The sequence below is a fragment of the Anticarsia gemmatalis genome, chromosome 21 (genome assembly GCF_050436995.1).
Source record: "Anticarsia gemmatalis isolate Benzon Research Colony breed Stoneville strain chromosome 21, ilAntGemm2 primary, whole genome shotgun sequence".
Lineage (NCBI taxonomy): Eukaryota > Metazoa > Arthropoda > Insecta > Lepidoptera > Erebidae > Anticarsia > Anticarsia gemmatalis.
This window is the reverse complement of record NC_134765.1, coordinates 2,577,614-2,595,490: the sequence shown is the minus strand read 5'-3', so window position 1 is coordinate 2,595,490 and position 17,877 is coordinate 2,577,614. Positions and strand designations below refer to the sequence as shown.

Here is a 17,877-nt window from a genome sequence, read left to right as displayed (position 1 = left end):
CTGTCTGTTATTGTCTATGTATAAAATTCTCTTTGCTTTGCTTGTCAAACGCCCGTCACGTCAATGTCGTCGATTGTCCGACGCTTTCGAGAAAATAGTTTTAGCACGGTAGAATTTTGTTCAACATAACTAAGTTTTAAAAGTTTCTTCCTATTTATACAAGCAATAAATTACACATGAATCGGTGAATACATAAATGTTATTAGAAAAATACAATGAATTTAACCTTACACGTAGCCTACGTGTATTGTAAGAAGCCAGTGCCAAAGCTTTAGAACAAGATCAATGATTAACATGAGTGCCCAGCAGAGCCCGGCGAACATGCAGTCCGTGGACAGAGAAAAGATATTCACTTGGATCCTAGAGCTGTGTAACCCTGAAACGCGAGAGAATGCGTTACTGGAGCTCAGTAAGAAGCGCGAGAATGTGCCGGATCTGGCGCCCATGTTGTGGCACAGTTTCGGCACTATCGCCGCACTGCTGCAGGAGATCACCAACATCTACGTGGCCATGATACCGCCCACGCTCACGGCTCACCAAAGCAACCGCGTCTGCAACGCCCTGGCGCTCATGCAATGCGTCGCTTCGCACCCTGAGACCCGTTCTGCCTTCCTACAAGCACACGTGCCGTTATTCCTATATCCTTTCCTCCACACCGTATCCAAAACACGTCCTTTCGAATACCTACGCCTTACTAGCCTTGGAGTTATTGGAGCCTTAGTAAAAACAGATGAGCAGGAAGTTATTACATTTTTATTGACCACTGAAATTATACCACTGTGTCTGCGTATCATGGAAAACGGATCTGAACTCTCTAAGACTGTTGCCACCTTTATTTTACAAAAGATATTGCTCGATGATAGTGGTCTTTGTTATATTTGCCAAACATATGACAGATTCTCTCATGTGGCTATGATATTAGGAAAAATGGTATTATCACTCGCCAAAGACCCATCGGCACGGTTGTTGAAGCATGTTGTCAGGTGCTACTTGCGCCTGTCGGACAACCCGAGAGCTAGAGAGGCCTTAAGACAATGTCTGCCCGACCAGTTGAGGGATTCCACATTTGCTGCATGTCTTCAGGAAGATAACTCGACCAAGCACTGGTTGGCTCAGCTCATTAAGAATTTGGAAGCTCAGCCGCCTCCAGCCAGTCCAGCGCAACAGAACATGTGAGCCTTAACTTTTTGAAGCAGGCCCACTGTGGACAATATACAATAAGTAGTGCAGTTTTATACTTTAATATAGCTAGTACACTTATCACTGCTTATTACTTGTTGACACTATAGTGTATTTTATTGCAGAGATGTATGGAATTAAATCTTCATATATAGTTATGTTAAGAATTGGTGCACTAATGTCCAATTATTTTTAAAACAAGCATATTTATTTTACAATAAGCTTGGTTTGACTGATAGGAGAATATGCCGCAGGCTGTGCAATAATAGTGTTCAAAAGAAAATTAATAACACTAGGTCTTCAAAAGAGAAAATATATAAGAGACCTAGGTTGGTTCTATAGTATTGTTAGGAATACTATAAGTACTACTTTTTGTTATTGTTTATAGTGGGCCTGTGCGCCTATTAATTACACACAGAACAAATCTGTGCTTATAATAACATATATTCTACAGATTTGTACTGTTATAAATAAATAATTATATGTTTAATGACATATCCATTGATATTTAAAATAATTGAATTTATGAATGTACTGATGAAATTTTGCCTTTTTAAATGTTATTATGTATTTGTCTCTTATGCATTATTGTATTATTTTTAGGTACAAAACAAGATGAAAGCACTAATTTTGTATGCAGTCGTAGTGGACTAGGAATAAACCTTTTTATTATTTCAACACAAGTCAATCTTTCATTTTACCATTCCCTGGATACACACATCATAATAAAATATTTATGTTTATACATCATATCTCAGACCTTTTGATGTGCAGTTGTAAACACTACCACTCACACACATAGAAGCATTCATATTAAATATCCAAGAAATCAAATGTGGATAAAACTAAACAACTTTACAGTACTAACAATCTAATGCTTGGTCTGGTATATTAACACTTTTACACTAACACTAAACCAGTGCTAGTCAGATTACTTCAGCAGTGCAGTGGGAGGATTCCAACTGAAGATATTTCAATAGTAAGTATGCTTAATCTTGCTGTTTTCTCAATAACACAGTATTGGGCATACAAGATACAGTTCTTGGACGCGGAGTAGGTATCTAATTGGAGGTACCGCGTTCTGGCCACTTTATGGTGTGACTGAAGAAACACTGTCAGGTTTTTAGTCGGTATGCCCAAATTTAAAAAGCCGGAACGCCGAGCCGGCTGGAGAGCGCGACAGACCCCTGCTTCCTCCCTGGAGCGGGACATGCAGTAATGCATTTTCCTGACGAAAAAAAAAGATACAGTTCTTTCTTAAAGATGATGTACCTACTCGCCTTTACTAATCACGAGATTAAACAATTTCAGTGTTTTTTTTCTGTGATGGGAAATTGTCAATTGCAGCCCGGATTTAGACGTTGTCCTCGAAACTAGCAACGACTCGTTACTAGTCAGTCGTCCCCTATTAGGCTTAATTCACACCGGGACGGCAGCGACGCGGCGGTGTTTTCAGTCAATCTATCAACATGGAGACCAAAATCGTTTGAAGAGCTCAGCAAGGGCCTGCGGTGGCGCGAGTAGTTCTTTTAAAGGTACCAGTTTACTGACTGTGGTATCCTGCCTTTGCCGTCCCGATGTGAATATAGCCTTAGGTACACAAAACTAGGGTCGTCGCCCACGAATGGAACACCTACGCAAAAGCGAAAAAACCGCAAGCATCCAAAAAGGTGTAAATATTTAATGGTTTTTAAGCATTTTTAACAGTACAGGTGCGTAACTTGTGTTTTTTTTTTAAGTTAAGCCAATAATGACGTCCTAAGCACGTCGTTCTCATACCTACAATGTTTGCTCTATCCAGGTTTCTACTATTCGAAAAATTCTCGTTCATGTTTCATACTTACATAATATCACGCCTATCGTGTATATCCAGTGTATCCAGCATATCGAACCAATAATTTCCCAAGCTATAAATTATGTTCTTGTATTCTTCGCGAACTCACAGCTGATCTTTGATCAGTAATAACTACTAGATATTTCCACTACGCCCAATAACGTACTGGATTAGGCATTAGCCATCAGTAGGTAGGTATCCACTTACTCGAGATACCTACTCACATAATGATAATACCTACATACCTATCTACTGCAAAAGAAGGCAAGCGGAGGTCTTAAATAATAAGAACAGCGTAGTTGAGAATAAAGTTTATTAAAATACCTAGATGATCTAATTTAAATTATCTTAGAAATCAGGCCCATGAACTGGGTATTGAGAAAGAGCCCAGCGTCTAGTGGTCGGTGACCGCTTCCCTCTGTGCAGCATACAATGATGTTCTGGTAAAGACCAACGTTCTCTGATTAATTCTGTTTGAACTAGCGACACCATTGTCTGTTTATCAGAGGTCACAGGCACCAGCATTTTTGGCTTTAAAGTATTCAATGAGACATGGCTACATTGAGCACCACAACTTGATGTTTCAATGCATGAAACGCAGCCTTTGTCAGCTAATAAGAAATTCAAGCTATAATCCAAAGGATTTGTTTGAATCTGTTTTGTTCTCCCTTTTGGATACGGCTTCAAAACATTCCATTCGCAATTGCAATATTCCCGTTTATGCCTTTTCTCACAATCAGGGTCGCATTTTGAATGTCCGTTAATGACAGTATTCACCGCTACATCTCTTACCACATTTGAGGTAACATTTTCTACAGATTTTCGTTTTAGTATAATGAGGCGGGTGTTACTAGGACTGCCAGGTCCGATTGTACTGATCGCTGTTTTTCTTTGTATAGTTGTAGACCGGGTGTTACTGTAATCTATCGGAGTCACATTTTTATTTCTGCTTGGTGAAGACGACTGCTTTCGTTCTTTTGGAATCACAATTTTGCTTTTTCTATCAAATGTTGACGACTGTTTAAAATCCTTTGGATCGAAACTTTTTCGTTTGTCGGTTGATGATGACGATTTGCCGTTTTTCGCTGGAACATCTTTACTTTTTTGTGGTGATGACGACCGTTCGCCATCTTTTGAACCCACATCTTGCCTTTTGATTATCCTTGATAAATGTTTACTACCTTTTGGACTTAAGTCTCTAGTCTTAGGTGTTCGTGATGATTGATTGTAATCTTTTGGACTTACGAGGTTATTTTTTACGTAACCTGATGACTGAAGGTTAACTTTTTGAGGCCCGTTTTTACTTTCGTCTGGTAATAATGATTGCAAACTATTATTTGGAGGATCATAACATATTTCTTTTCTTTCAGCAGACGAGGACTGCTTATTAACTCTTGGAGTTATAACTTTGCTCCTGCTAGAAGTTGCGGAATTTTGCTTAGTGGGTGAAGAGCTTTTCAGAACAGGCTCAACAATATCTTTACATAGTTTTTCAGCTACAGACATTGGTTTTACGCAGTTCTTTTATATTATTTTATTCTCATAATCATGATGTTATCCTACACACATTTAAATGGATTTTTGATCCAAAATAGTAGGTAGACCTACATAATTATTCAAATTTTAACCAAAATGCGCGGGTGTGACAATTTCAAATGTCAATTTCTTAAGTTTACCAAATAAGACATGAATATAAAATTTTGCAAGAATACTCTATGCCGCAAAGAGATAAGATACGTTTTCATTCGAGTTACGCTCGGCGTGCGCACCGTATATACTTTGTAACTAGGTATATAAAGTATTTTAAAATAATATCTCTATGCCATGAATAGGCATGCCAACGGCTGCGAGGAATAACGGAGAGATATAAAAACAAAAGCCTTCAGTCGTGACGGGTATAAACACAAATTCGGTGCTTATATTGATCAAGAGTAATTTTAGGAAAAATATAACTCCCTACAGGACAGGCCTAATGTCGAGAGTTTAGAAAAGTTCAAATTGCCTATGTACCTGTTCTTTGCTGTAATTCACAGCTATTAAGACTAATTTTGTATCCTTTTCTGCCAGCAAATGTTGTGATTTTACGTGTAATGTGGTGTGTAATAAATATTTAATAATATAATATATATTTTTGTTATTTATTATATCTGGCAACAATGTTAAAATTGTCAAAAATGACACTAGTGACGTTTTCTCTAGTTTATTGACAAATTGACTGACAGTTTCGGAGGTTATAAAAGATAATGTTGTACCTATTTTGCGTGATAAATCTTCGTAAATAGTTCCTAGTACTGTGTTTAGGTTCTGTGTCGCACAAATGACCGCCGATATGTGGATTTTTGGATACGGTTCCCTGGTGTGGAAAGTAGATTTTAAGTATGAATCCAAGGTTGTAGGTTATATCAAGGGCTACCTTCGAAGGTTTTATCAGCACAGCATTGACCATCGAGGAGTACCAGAAAAGGTAAAGTTTTCAAACAGATCATGCTACAGCTTTCCGAAGAAAATATTACGTAAAATAAATAAGCGGGAAATAGAAAATAACATCAGCTGATTTTTGTTTATGATGATGACATAGTCTGTACAGATCCCCATTATGCTTTTTTTTTCGCAGTTTTTGTACATAATTACCATTCATTTAGAGCAGTGGTAAATTATATTAGTCCTAGTATACATTATATCAATAAAGAAGAGAGAGAATATGAAATTAAATTATACCTTTAACAGAAACTGCTCTTTTCTGATGTAACATTCATAGAATATTGTGCAATCTATCATAGACACGTGCTTCACTTTTTATATAAACATTTCAGCCTGGCCGTGTAGTCACATTAGTAAAAAGTGACGATCCAGATGCGGTTGTATGGGGTATTGCATATAAAATAAGAACAGAAGACATAGAACAAGTGACAAAGCACTTGGACTATCGAGAGAAGAATGGCTACACAAAGAAGACTGTCACATTCCATCCTAATGATACAGAACATAAACCGTTTTCGTTAACACTGTATGTTGCAACGGAAGATAATGAATCTTTTGCTGGTAAGATATTTAAAAATATATCAAATAAATAAGAGCATTTGTTTATAAAAATCATGCCTTCCTTAACATATGTCCATGGCACTTAGATCCAAATTAAAATATCTTTTATATTGTTATCTTTATACAAATTATTTAAAATCATCATATATTCATTCATCATATATGTGGTTTGGTTTGTGAAAAGAAATGGCATGAAGCTCACAGCATGCTTTTTTGATTGATCTGCTTATCCTTGAGTATTTTATGCCACATCGTTCATCTAGTATTTCCTAACATATTATAACAGATATCATCGTCATCAATCACAGCCCAATTCTACCCACTGCTGAGTAGAAGGTAGTAGAATAAATATAAAAAAGTACTACAAAAACTAAAACAGACTTTAGACAATGTAATGCTAAGTAAAACAAATTGATTAATTACATAGATCATTTTGAAGTATGCATACATACACTCACATATTTTGTTACTGTGTAATTAGTACCAAAAGTGTGAACTAGATGGCACTAATAAACATACCATGATTTTCCTAAACATTATTTTTTCAAATTATAAATATAAACAGTTATATGAGTTATTTACCTCATTCTTTTGAAACATTATTATTTGTGACCCAATTAAATTTATCGTAACCCCATAACATACTCACATATATTTGTTTATACACTTAACTACTAAACAGATTTCCTGTTTCTAACTGAAACTTATATTTGTAACTTTAAATATACTGATTGTATACTTACCCATTCAAAATTTTAAAACAATTGATTCTGCTAAAGTGCTGAAGCTCTTCATTTCCCTTAAATGCTTCCCCTCTCTCATAACGAGGTGGAGCTATATTGAGCAGAAAGATTTTATTTCTACTACTTACATTTTCATCTTGATTAATTCCAGGTTCAACATCAGTTGAAGAAATAGCTAAACAAGTTATACAATGCAGTGGTCCAAGCGGTACTAACAAAGAATATGTATACAACCTTGCAACAGCAATGAGACAACTAGCACCAACGGTCAAAGACGATCATCTGTTTGCACTAGAGGAGGCTGTGAAAAAACTAGACCCTGATTTAAAAAAATAAGTTAATAATAGTTTATGCAAAATATTTTTGTTAAGTAGCTCTTTAAATGTCCCACTGCTCGGCAATGGCCTCAAATCCAATATTAAATTAATTAAATTATGTTTGTGCTGTTTATTATATTGTCTGTAAAACAGGCAAAAAGTGCTGGTGACAGAGATGCAACGACTGCGGCGTCTTTTTATTCCGTGACTTGTACTTCTAGCTAAATTCTGTAGTATTTGTACTTCGCACTTTGCTATAAATAATCCATATCCATACAAATATTATAAATGAGAAATTAACTCTGTCTGTCTGTTACACAATCACGCCTAAACTACTGAACCAATTTGCATGAATATATTTGGTATGGAGATATTTTGATACCCGAGAAAGGTCATAGGCTACTTTTTACCCCGGGAAAATGACGCAATCCCTTGGGAAAATGCAAGTGGCCGACGAAGTCGTGGGTAAAAGCTACTAATAAATAGTTTTGGAAATGTGTAGATAATAATATACAAGAATGTATAAGAAAATTTAAAGGTGTCAATGAAGAAATGTGCTGTATTTTTGCAATATTTGCAGTAGAGTTTAGAAAATAATGTACTTTTGACCTATGAGCTTTTCAACTTGACTTTAGCAGGCTTAAAAATTATGTAAATATGCCTTCTGTGTCTTGTCCTTATCCCACGTTAAGTGGAGTCGGAACAGTAAGTTTCTTCCTTAAGTATGCTGTTGAAGGATTTGGCTGATGTTTTTTTATTAATAATTTTTAACTCTCGCGGCTTGTATACATAGTATAATAATGTGGTCCTGAAAACTAAAGGACCCTTTTTTCAAGACCCGTTGCATTATAATATTATATTATTTATGTAAAACCGCCTGCCTAACGTCAAACCTCTTTGGGAATATTATCATGGAATTATGTAAATATGTACTGTATTTCATTCTAAAAGTGTATATAAAATATATTTATACCAAACAGTGGCATCTAGAATAATGTGAAATCATTGTTCCAATTTGTACCTAATTATTATTAGTTACTTAATTTTATTATTGAAATAATATTTTTTCCTTAAAACCAAACAATGTGGGTTTAATTAAAATAATCTCAAAGTTTGCGATAGGGGTTCATAATCACAAATTGAATTGTTTTGAAAAAATAGTAAACAAGATAAAGTCGTTATAATGAATATAGATGGCGTTAGTGTCTACGATGCGCAAAATAGTAATTATTTATATCTTATTAGAAACGAAATCCATTAGTATTTTAATGCATTTAAATGTGCTAATAGCGGAATAATAGCAATATTAAATGTAAAATTTGTGATTTACTAAATAAAATTAATTTAAAATGTCTCTGCTTATAGTTTAATAGCAATATTCTCCAATGAGATGCTACTTTTTAAATTGTGTAGTTCAAAATACATGCCTACCATTCGTTTCTTACCAAAATAAAAAAAGCATATCAAACATGAAACTGATGCCTGAAAAGTAGATTAGAAGGATTATGAGCGTGTTACAAGTATGTAAAGGGTATTCTGTTTGCACAATGATATGGTTCATTCTATAGAATCTCTTAATCTTTGGTAAATGACTCAGGAGACAGTGTGTCGAGAGATTGTTTGAACACCTCAAAATTAAGATTTTTCAAACCTTTTGTTTATGTATAACTAGAAACTTGAAATGTATGGTTTATAAATTCATTAGTTATGAGGCTATGTATTTTGTCAGGCGATTTTAGACAGTAATTTCAGTCCTTACAGATAAGTGTCATATAAAATGTTCGAGTGATGGTATAATAGAATAGATCTACTAGATCTACTGATCTACTATGTTTCGTTTCAATGTTCAATGAGTAACATATTATGTGTCTCAATAGATGTTTAGTTTCGAACTTTCGCTAATTAAAGTAGGTTCAGAAGATTTAAATTTCATTCAAACGTATTAGAAATTATTGAAATTTTAGTGTGATAGAATCACCCGAAATTATATGCGAAGTTTAAGGCACATTAAGGTTCAGTTTCTAAGCTAATGGAAAAGTCCCGGATGCATCTAAAAGATTAAGTTAAAGTAATAAATTGATAACGCAAAATGAAATGTATAAAAACCCTGACAAAATTTCACTGATAAGTTAACCGATATTTATTGAAAAGTTGTGAAAAATTTAATTACCTATCAAAATACAGTCGTTATTTCTATATTTTATCTGTAGGTAAATGATTTAAATTTATTCTCGTTTTACCTTTACTTTTGGTTGACGCAGTCAATAATGATGCCTATAATATACCATATAATAGATATATAATATATATAGAAGAATGTTTATATATTAGAATGTATAATTGTTTATTGTAAACAAAAAAGTTCAATGACCTTCACTTCTACACCGCTGAATCTCGAGCTTTTTTCTTCAGGGAGATAAAATACAGTTACACATAGATAAGAACTTTGGAAGTCTTAATTAATTAAAATAATTAACTCGAATTTGTTGTATTTTGAGTGTAACTAGGACTTATAAAATGACTTTAAGTTTATAGTCTATTGAAAAGTTACATGTAGCGTTGTAACGCATGTGCGTTTTTAGAGGACAGCATTTTTGTTTTTAATGTGCCAGTAGATGCTTAAGTACAAGTTTGTGGGGTCATCACCTTAGACCACCACAGACCCAAAATGACGTTAAATGTAACTATTCAATGGACTATAAGAACAATATCAATAAGCATTCCAAAAAATATGTGAATCTTTAAAAATATGAATTTTGAATACAAATAATCGAAGGCTACAGTGTTCGTAACTATTGTAATAAAATTCCCGATTTCGCATGTCCATATACATTTAGAATATTACGTGTAAAAATGTACATTGTTTGGTTGTCCCCAATTTGTACAAAGTGGTGTCATTGAATTAGTCTCAGTTACGCAAATAATAATACAATGAAATGTAACAATGTTATGTCGAATGAAATATTTTACTAGACAACATTTAAAATTCACTTACACCATAAATATGCATTTTGTATCTACCAAATAACTATTGCCTCATAGAAATTCTTGTCTATTAGAAGCCATTAAATCACCTGCATGACAAGTTTGTAATTCAAAAGCAATTTATAGTCAATAAATCGTCACATTATTTTTATAATTAAAATGTGATTGTAGAGCCTGAAAAGCATTTTAAATGCACTCAAACTTTCTAATGTACACTTAATTATATTTGTAATTTAATTTTAACAGTAAGAAATATGCTGTGATATATCTAACTTATTGTTATTTTATTTTGTGAAATATAATTTCCTGTTATACATTTTCGTTTTTGTTCAAATAAAAAGTCCTTTTTAAAACATAATAAATTTATTAAGAAAATATTTGGTTTTTAGGTCCACTAGCTAGTTATTTTATATACATTGGAATTACCCTGGTTTGCTGACTCTAATAATAGTTCGTGATAATGACATCATCAATTATTGTCGATAAGTTCACAGGCGTTAAGGAAAATTTACCGGCCGTGTTAATTAATATCAGAAACAATACTAACACAACATACAGTTAACAGTACTTAGGTACTAGGTGGTTATGTTAAAACAGTTGCTTATTTACTAGCTTACTAGTCATTCACTTCATTTTGTAACAACTCGAATTTGGCAGATAGGGAGTGTCACATGGCACTTAGTATTATCAGCTAGTGATAACCCAACCACTGCATAACGATAAAAAACAGAGGAAGACTGGCCTTAATTATTTCGATATAAATAAATCTATCGGTTTATTCCTTTTCGATATAAAGAATATCTACGTATCAAAAGATTACAGAAATGACGTCATGCTTCTTTTAATCTTTGGCTGGTCTGCAGTGTATTTGCAGAATAATTTCAATATCACATCAATGTTAATAATTTATATGTACTATTTATCCTTCTTGCGACCTAACAGTTTGTCAAGAAAACTACGTTTTCTCTTCACCTTTTTAGGTTTCTTGTTATTCTCCAAATCTTCACCTTCCATCTTCTGCAGCAGTGCTGGTATACTTAAATCTACGACTTTGTCTAACGGCGGCTTCTTGGCTGATTCTCTACTTAACTGTCTCTGAATATTCGATAGTTCTGGCACTATATCCTGCTTCTCCGCCAATTCAGTTTGTGATGTTTTGGAATCACCCTCGTTCGAAGTGCCCGCGCTCAACGAATCAGTTCCGTTTTCAACGATTTCAGCCTTGGTTCCTTCAGGACTCTTCTCAGCATCATCACTAGATTTTTCAGTCTGCACGGCGGGCGTTGGCTGCGCCTTATCCTTTTCGAACACGTCATCATCGCCAAGTTTATCAGTTTTGTCATCGTGAAGTTTCTTATCACCACTATCGATACTGTCGGCCACACTAGAACTAGATTTAGGAACAGACGCCACGACCCTGGGCTTGGTCGGAGGTAACTGCCAGTCGATCGGCTTGCGCTGTGGAGAATATCTCTTCAGCAGCTCCTCGAACAACTTCTGATGATCCACTTTAGTTGGTGACTCGTTGTTGTTTGTGAGGCTGAGGTGTCTTGTCCTCTCAGGGTCCTGGTTCTCCTTGCCACCATCTAACTCTGATGAATCCAGGTTCACGATCACCCTGCGTACCGGTGTCGGTGTGGTATAAGGCTCAGCGAACGGAAATTTATACAGATTAGGACTCTCGATTTTATATTTCAACGGAGTGCTGTTGGCCGGCATGGAAGCTCGTGTACCGGAGCGGTGGAATGGGCTGGTCGTACCTGGTTCGTGCAAGTTAGAAGTCATGAAGTCCCGGCGAAGTTTCGATAGACGGCGAGTCCTCTCGGTCATCGTATGTCTGTATTCCACATCATCACTTTGATTTAATTCAGACGTAAAATTATCAGAGTACTTCCTCGGTCGAAAGTCGAATTCTCGTTCGTCGTTCCTTGATTCCCTCATGCTGGAGTATCCGGGGGTGTTCCGCTTGAAATTAGACGTGGTTTTACCGTGGTTGGAGGTAATGATAGGCTCCACTTCCTTGTAGGCCGGCACCACGTTAGTGGGTGACGCGGGCGGCAGGAACACGGTGTCGTGCTTGTCGAACACTTCGCGTCGCTGACTGAACTGGTCCACGCCGATCATTTCCCGCGACTTCACACTCATCGTAGGCGATTTAGCCGCCATTTCCGTTCAATTACAAACCGCAACACTTTGTTATTGATACTATTTTCCTGTAAACACTGTATTTCTATTTTTGTACGACGCACATTATGAGTTCACCGGTAACATCGCGGCTATAACAGTACACGTCTATATGTTAAATTGGACAATAAAGGTGGCACGGTCGTCCGCATAAGGCGAGCCGTTCGCGATATGTGTCGAGTGATCAATAGAGTGGATGCGATAAGATACCGCCGTCGTATAGCGCGCCACTTTAGCTATTTCTTTATCTTTCAGCAGTCGAAACAGTTGAGTAAATATAACCGACTGAACACAATCGTGTACGTAATTAATAGCGTACCAAGTGAAAGCGCGCGAGGCGGCAACCGATCGCCGACGGACTCATTATATAATGAATATTAAAACAAATGTCCTAAATTCGTTAGAGCGACTTTACACTATTGTTAGAATTTGTGGAACGCCAATTTGTGTCTTCACACTGTTTATTTAACGATAATGTCAATATTTACTTGAGAATTGGTCTTTATCACTAATAATTCACAGTCATTAGATAATTGGTAACTGAATAGAAACGCGATTCACACAAACAACGAGATTATTGTTGCAACAATATCGAGGTACAGATAGCGAAGATTACGGCACAGTTTTGAGCACGTCTCAATGTGGAATTCTAAGAAGTATTGCTCGCGACTAGAGATCACATTCGAATGCAGTTCGGCGTCTATCTATTTACCTCACACGAGTTTCGTTCAAAGAACCGTTAGAACGAAAATTGTTCAAGTTGTTAGCGTTCGCGGTGAGAAATATTTGAGCGATACAATGGATTCTGAACACAATTCAACTCTGTCTTATTTTTTGCTGTTATCAAGACTTTTTTTCAATTCCACCGTGAATCACAATGCTATAAACACACAACAGATTTTCTCTCGCAATGTTTTCCCGAGAACTACTTAGGAATTAATCCTTAAATTCTTGAATTCCAATAAGTGGTATTATCCGCTTTAGTTTTGACAACACAAACAAGAGCATACGTAAGGTTAAATTTATATCACCCTTCACTTTTGACGGGGGTTAAAAATAGGTGTTTGACTAATTTTAGACGGGTTCATAGAACGATAGAGACGCACTTACCTACTTTAATTAAAAGTGAGAAATTTTGCTGCAGTGAGTCAGCATACTTTACGTGGATATTTATAGGCAAGCATTTTCATTTATTTTAAGTAGTTCACTGCCTATATCGCGCTACTATGTAGGTAGTTAGATTGCATATTATAAAGGCCAATAGCGTTGCTACATGCACTAGATTACAATAAAATTATCTACTACTTGTAATTGTAAAGACAAGGTAAGTAACAAAAGATAATACACACCTCGGCACATGACACAGACAAATCACTGGGCATACCTTTTTAAAGCAGTTGATTTATTCACACATCCATTTTTGTCGTGTGTGTTCTTAGCTTCTGACTCTACTATGACGAAATTAAAAGTGTAGGCAAGGCGAGTTTTTGTGTAGTCGTCATTAGCCTTCAATTTTCTATTCAATACACAGTACATTACGTCGAGAACGATGCATTTATCCAGACAAAAACATCTGTTAAACATTGGACGCTTAGTAGCAAAAACTAAAGAGAATGCTGGCTGTTTTGATTAGTAGATACAGAAGTAATTGTAGGCTAACTAATTTTGCAGAGTATTGTAATCTAAGATTGCAATCATAGCATTTAAATTAATAAAGAGATAGCTTCCTATAGCAATATTATGTAGGTCTTTCCATAGTCTCGATTGTCTAGCAATTTGCATGGCTAAGCAGTGAATCTCTCTCATAAGTGGGTGCATATTGCTTACAGATGTTTATTTTACCGTAACATCTGTGCATTTTATGAAACTAGGTGAACAGGTTAACGGTTGACCTTATGTTAATTAAATCGCTGGTGACTTGTGACATCCCACGGACTGCCAGAATAAATGAAAGAGTAAAAGTTCAGTGTCTCTACATTTTAATCGCAAAAAAGTAAAAGCAAACGGATATTGTATTATTTCATCTCATATTTTAGTTTTTCCAGTGTCATCGAGTGTTAATATAAAAAAATAAAGTATCATCCAAATATCTGTGTCCGAAATTCCAAAGATTCGTGATAATATCTTGTTTTTCGTGAATGAGAGCGATGAGCCAGGGAAAATAGGGCAACGATATACTCACAATGATTCCAATAATGATATAAGAATAGAAAAAAAAGACAGCCGGATCCCGCGGATATCCGAAAATACTCCCACAAACGTTTCATGTGTTTAGAAAATGTGTGTTTGTGTTGTATTTCGTTAAATATTATACCTGTGAAGATTTACAAGTTACCTTCGGTTCAGAACCTTGTTTTCTAATAGAAAATCTATTGTTTTTGTATGTTAAACATCTTGAACAACGGTACTGTGTTGATGAACAAAGAACTTCATAATCTCATCTGCTAATGAGACCCTGAACAAGATTAGTGTAGGTACCGCAGTTTAATCACCATTAGTCATAGCTTAGAAAATTTCATCAATAAATACACCATCGCGACCTCAAACTACACGAATTTTATCTAATCACTAGCATAATAATAAAATGAACTTGTGTGTATCAAAAAGTGGCGACATGTTTTGAACATACACAAGTGATTTTGTAGACATAAATGTACCTATATGTGCAAGTTAACAAAGATAAAGTAAGTCTCGGTACTTACAGATAACGTTTGGTAACATATTTTTCATGTTATTAAGTTTCTCTGAATACATGCAACGCCTTTGGCACAGCACTTATCTGAAGTATCTACAGATATAATCTTAGTTGCACTAGGGCAAGGTGAATTTGAGCGCAAAGAGAATCAAAGAATCATTGAACTGAGCCTTGAAATGGTTTGACGACGCTGAACATTAAATGCTGTTGCCGATTAGCCAAATAATGTAGCAAAATGCGAAGGTCAGAAACCCAACAATGTGGTGATCTCATTCTCGTTTAATTTGCATACACATTTGGGGTTTGGCCTCTGCTTTTGTGGCCATGGTTGGTCGTCAACGCCTACGATGTCCAAAACCGCTACAATCTATTGGATGGACGATTGTTTGCACATGACTTATCACTTACCTACTTACATTTTGTGTTGTATTCCTTGCTATTGTTCAGAAGCTAACGAAATAATTGTCCTGGTTAAGTTAGAAGGTGGGTAGAGGACGCCTGAATCAAAATATAATTACACGATTTATAGGTAGGGAGATCCACATGCTAAACTGTTAGAATCAAAACCAAATAAGGCACTAACTAGGCCATTCCATAGTTTGTTTGTAAGTAGCACTATGCTCAAAATATGTGCTAATTCTCAATACAAACTATACATCGCTTTCATCGATATTCGAGTACGCATGGGTATGACTAATCTACAGAAGACATGCTTAGAATTAATGCTCAGCCAACCGGAAGAATCGGTGTCAATGATCCTTAATTTTTCGTTTGTTTCCTACTCACTCTTTTGTATTCTTTTTACTTATACTGTTGCGATTTATTTATAGTTAAGAATTTAATTGTAGTCCAGTCTCGAACTTCAGAATTAATCAGTTTGAAGGCTTATTTTCCTACTTAGATTTTATAATGCTGTGCTTGTCAATAACATCGACTTTTATTACGTACCTGAGCAAATAATAGAGTCTACATGTAAATTTCGTACAAAATAAGTATTTGAAACAGATATATAACTTTTTACAACATTTAGGTTTCCGAGTACATTTAGCGGTAGTTTATGTATTCAATAGCGTTTAAACTCATATAAAAAAACGCTATTGAATAGACAAACTACCGCTAAATGTAGGTACTCAGAAACCGGGGGTTAGTAAACGATAAACGTTTTTAGCCTTAACGTCGAGACTTGCGTTCAACAGTCTTTCTTGCAATAATTGAACTACTACTTAACTACCAACATTGAGTCGATAATAAGTGACATCATAATTTAGAATAATTATTGAGTTAATTAGTGATACAATTCTGGTATATTTATAGACAGTTTATTTTAGGTACTGAGTGGGTGGACAAATTAGCAACGCAGTTTATGGAATTATCCTTTTACCTTAAACGATACTTATAGAAACGTGACTGAATAATTAATTACGTACATGTATAATATCACTGCTATATTTAATTAGAGAGTGTTTATGTTACTTCTACAGATTCATAAAGAAGATAAACTGACTTAAATCAATAAATAAAAATATAGGTATAAAGCTAACTTTCTTATTTACTAAAGCTGAGCGCAAATCTGACTCAAGTCTGATTTACAACAGGGTTACTTAGGTACTTCAAATTTCGTTTATGAGGCATCATATAGGTAAAAAGTGTGCTCGTCTTAATACCTACTTATTATGTAAAGCACTAGTGTTTTTAGTCAGTCTTGACAATGTTCTGTGGTTATAGACTTATCCAGCATGTCTACATTTGGCAAATCTGTACGAAAAATTCACAAAGTGACTATTATTTAGCAAATAAAGTAACTTTATTAGTCCGTGTGGGCGTTGTAGGAAGTTAAAATATCAAGTGATGAGCAATATGCACTCGGGAACAAATAAATCACGTGTTACCTATTTCATATCATAGACACTTCCTCCTTCCCTCTTATAATAGAGTAGGCACTTGTTTACTGTAAATAATTGAATGGAATGGAATTAATTTTAATTAAAGATAGCATCGTCCTATATCTACTTAGATATAAGTAGAACTTATCTAAAGTATAACTTATATAGGCAGGTATTTACACTTTGATGTAATGAAATAGTTTCACTAAGTATAGAGTAGGTATTGCTACCGCTAATGAGTTTACAACAAGTTCGAAAATTAGAGTCACTGAGAAGAGTTGGCTTAAATTAGGTATAGCTGGTTAATAGAATATCATAGCTCTAATTCGGCAACATATTATTACGTACGAGTAAACGCCATTTTTTATCTACATTCACATCTTTTACATAAATACCTAGTATTCAGTGCGACAGAATTGAGTCCATGGTCCAAGACCTTGCGTTTAATTATCACGAAGTAGAAAACTGTAGGTTAATCAGCCCTGTGGCTTTGTTAATGCTAATTGAGTGCAGGAAAAATTACAAGGCCGTTTCGTAAAGTGCCTACCTAATAGGGAAGTTATGAGATAAAACTCTAGACTTCAAGAGACAAGATATGAACAATAATGATTATTTTTCATAACTTTGTATTTCTTTGATACAGTTTCGGGCTCGGATTGGGGATATTTTTTTATCGGCTAATAACGGACTGGCCCGACCTCATCCGGGCATAATTTTAGCCTATCAATCTTGTACAGTCAGTCTTGGTAGTTGCAAACATATGTAAAAAGAATTACCTATATCTCATCGTTCAAAGGATATGCGCGTAGGTACCTACCTACATTGATTTCGGTGATTTAGTTTCAAAATTCATAGAATTAATAAGTATTAAACATGAAAAATATGGTTCGTTTCCGATCTACAACAAAACTAATCTAAACTAATCATTAAGAATACTTAGATAAAATTTACACTAATCGTTACTAAGAATTTTCTCATTGAAAAACCGAATTATAACAATACCTGGCACGATACG

The 17,877-nt window shown here is 35.2% G+C and overlaps 3 protein-coding genes across 3 annotated transcripts; 2 read left to right on the top strand and 1 right to left on the bottom strand.

Moving 5' to 3' along the window:
• The first annotated feature begins 31 nt into the window (after positions 1–31).
• On the top strand, positions 32–1,862 carry Rcd-1 (Required for cell differentiation 1). The gene is made up of 2 exons (XM_076128881.1): positions 32–1,172; positions 1,783–1,862. The coding sequence occupies exons 1-2, from the start codon at positions 286–288 to the stop codon at positions 1,796–1,798; spliced, it is 903 nt and encodes a 300-aa protein (XP_075984996.1). The 5' UTR covers positions 32–285; the 3' UTR covers positions 1,799–1,862.
• Positions 1,863–5,204: 3,342 nt separating this feature from the next.
• On the top strand, positions 5,205–10,414 carry LOC142981995 (putative glutathione-specific gamma-glutamylcyclotransferase 2). Its single transcript, XM_076128212.1, has 3 exons — positions 5,205–5,477; positions 5,827–6,055; positions 6,950–10,414. Exons 1-3 carry the CDS (start codon positions 5,331–5,333, stop codon positions 7,132–7,134), a joined length of 561 nt encoding a protein of 186 aa, XP_075984327.1. The 5' UTR covers positions 5,205–5,330; the 3' UTR covers positions 7,135–10,414.
• A 30-nt stretch (positions 10,415–10,444) lies between these two features.
• On the bottom strand, positions 10,445–12,983 carry LOC142981994 (uncharacterized). The gene has a single exon (XM_076128211.1). The coding sequence runs from the start codon at positions 12,264–12,266 to the stop codon at positions 11,016–11,018; it is 1,251 nt and encodes a 416-aa protein (XP_075984326.1). The 5' UTR covers positions 12,267–12,983; the 3' UTR covers positions 10,445–11,015.
• Between the last annotated feature and the right edge of the window lie 4,894 nt (positions 12,984–17,877).

Excerpts from the sequence above, each read along its gene's own strand:
- LOC142981995 (XM_076128212.1), top strand. The coding sequence starts at position 5,331 with ATGACCGCCGATATGTGGATTTTTGGATACGGTTCCCTGGTGTGGAAA. Across the intron at positions 5,478-5,826 it reads ATCGAGGAGTACCAGAAAAG|CCTGGCCGTGTAGTCACATT; the intron begins GTAAAGTTTTCA and ends TAAACATTTCAG. Across the intron at positions 6,056-6,949 it reads AGATAATGAATCTTTTGCTG|GTTCAACATCAGTTGAAGAA; the intron begins GTAAGATATTTA and ends GATTAATTCCAG.
- LOC142981994 (XM_076128211.1), bottom strand. The coding sequence starts at position 12,266 with ATGGCGGCTAAATCGCCTACGATGAGTGTGAAGTCGCGGGAAATGATC.
- Rcd-1 (XM_076128881.1), top strand. The coding sequence starts at position 286 with ATGATTAACATGAGTGCCCAGCAGAGCCCGGCGAACATGCAGTCCGTG.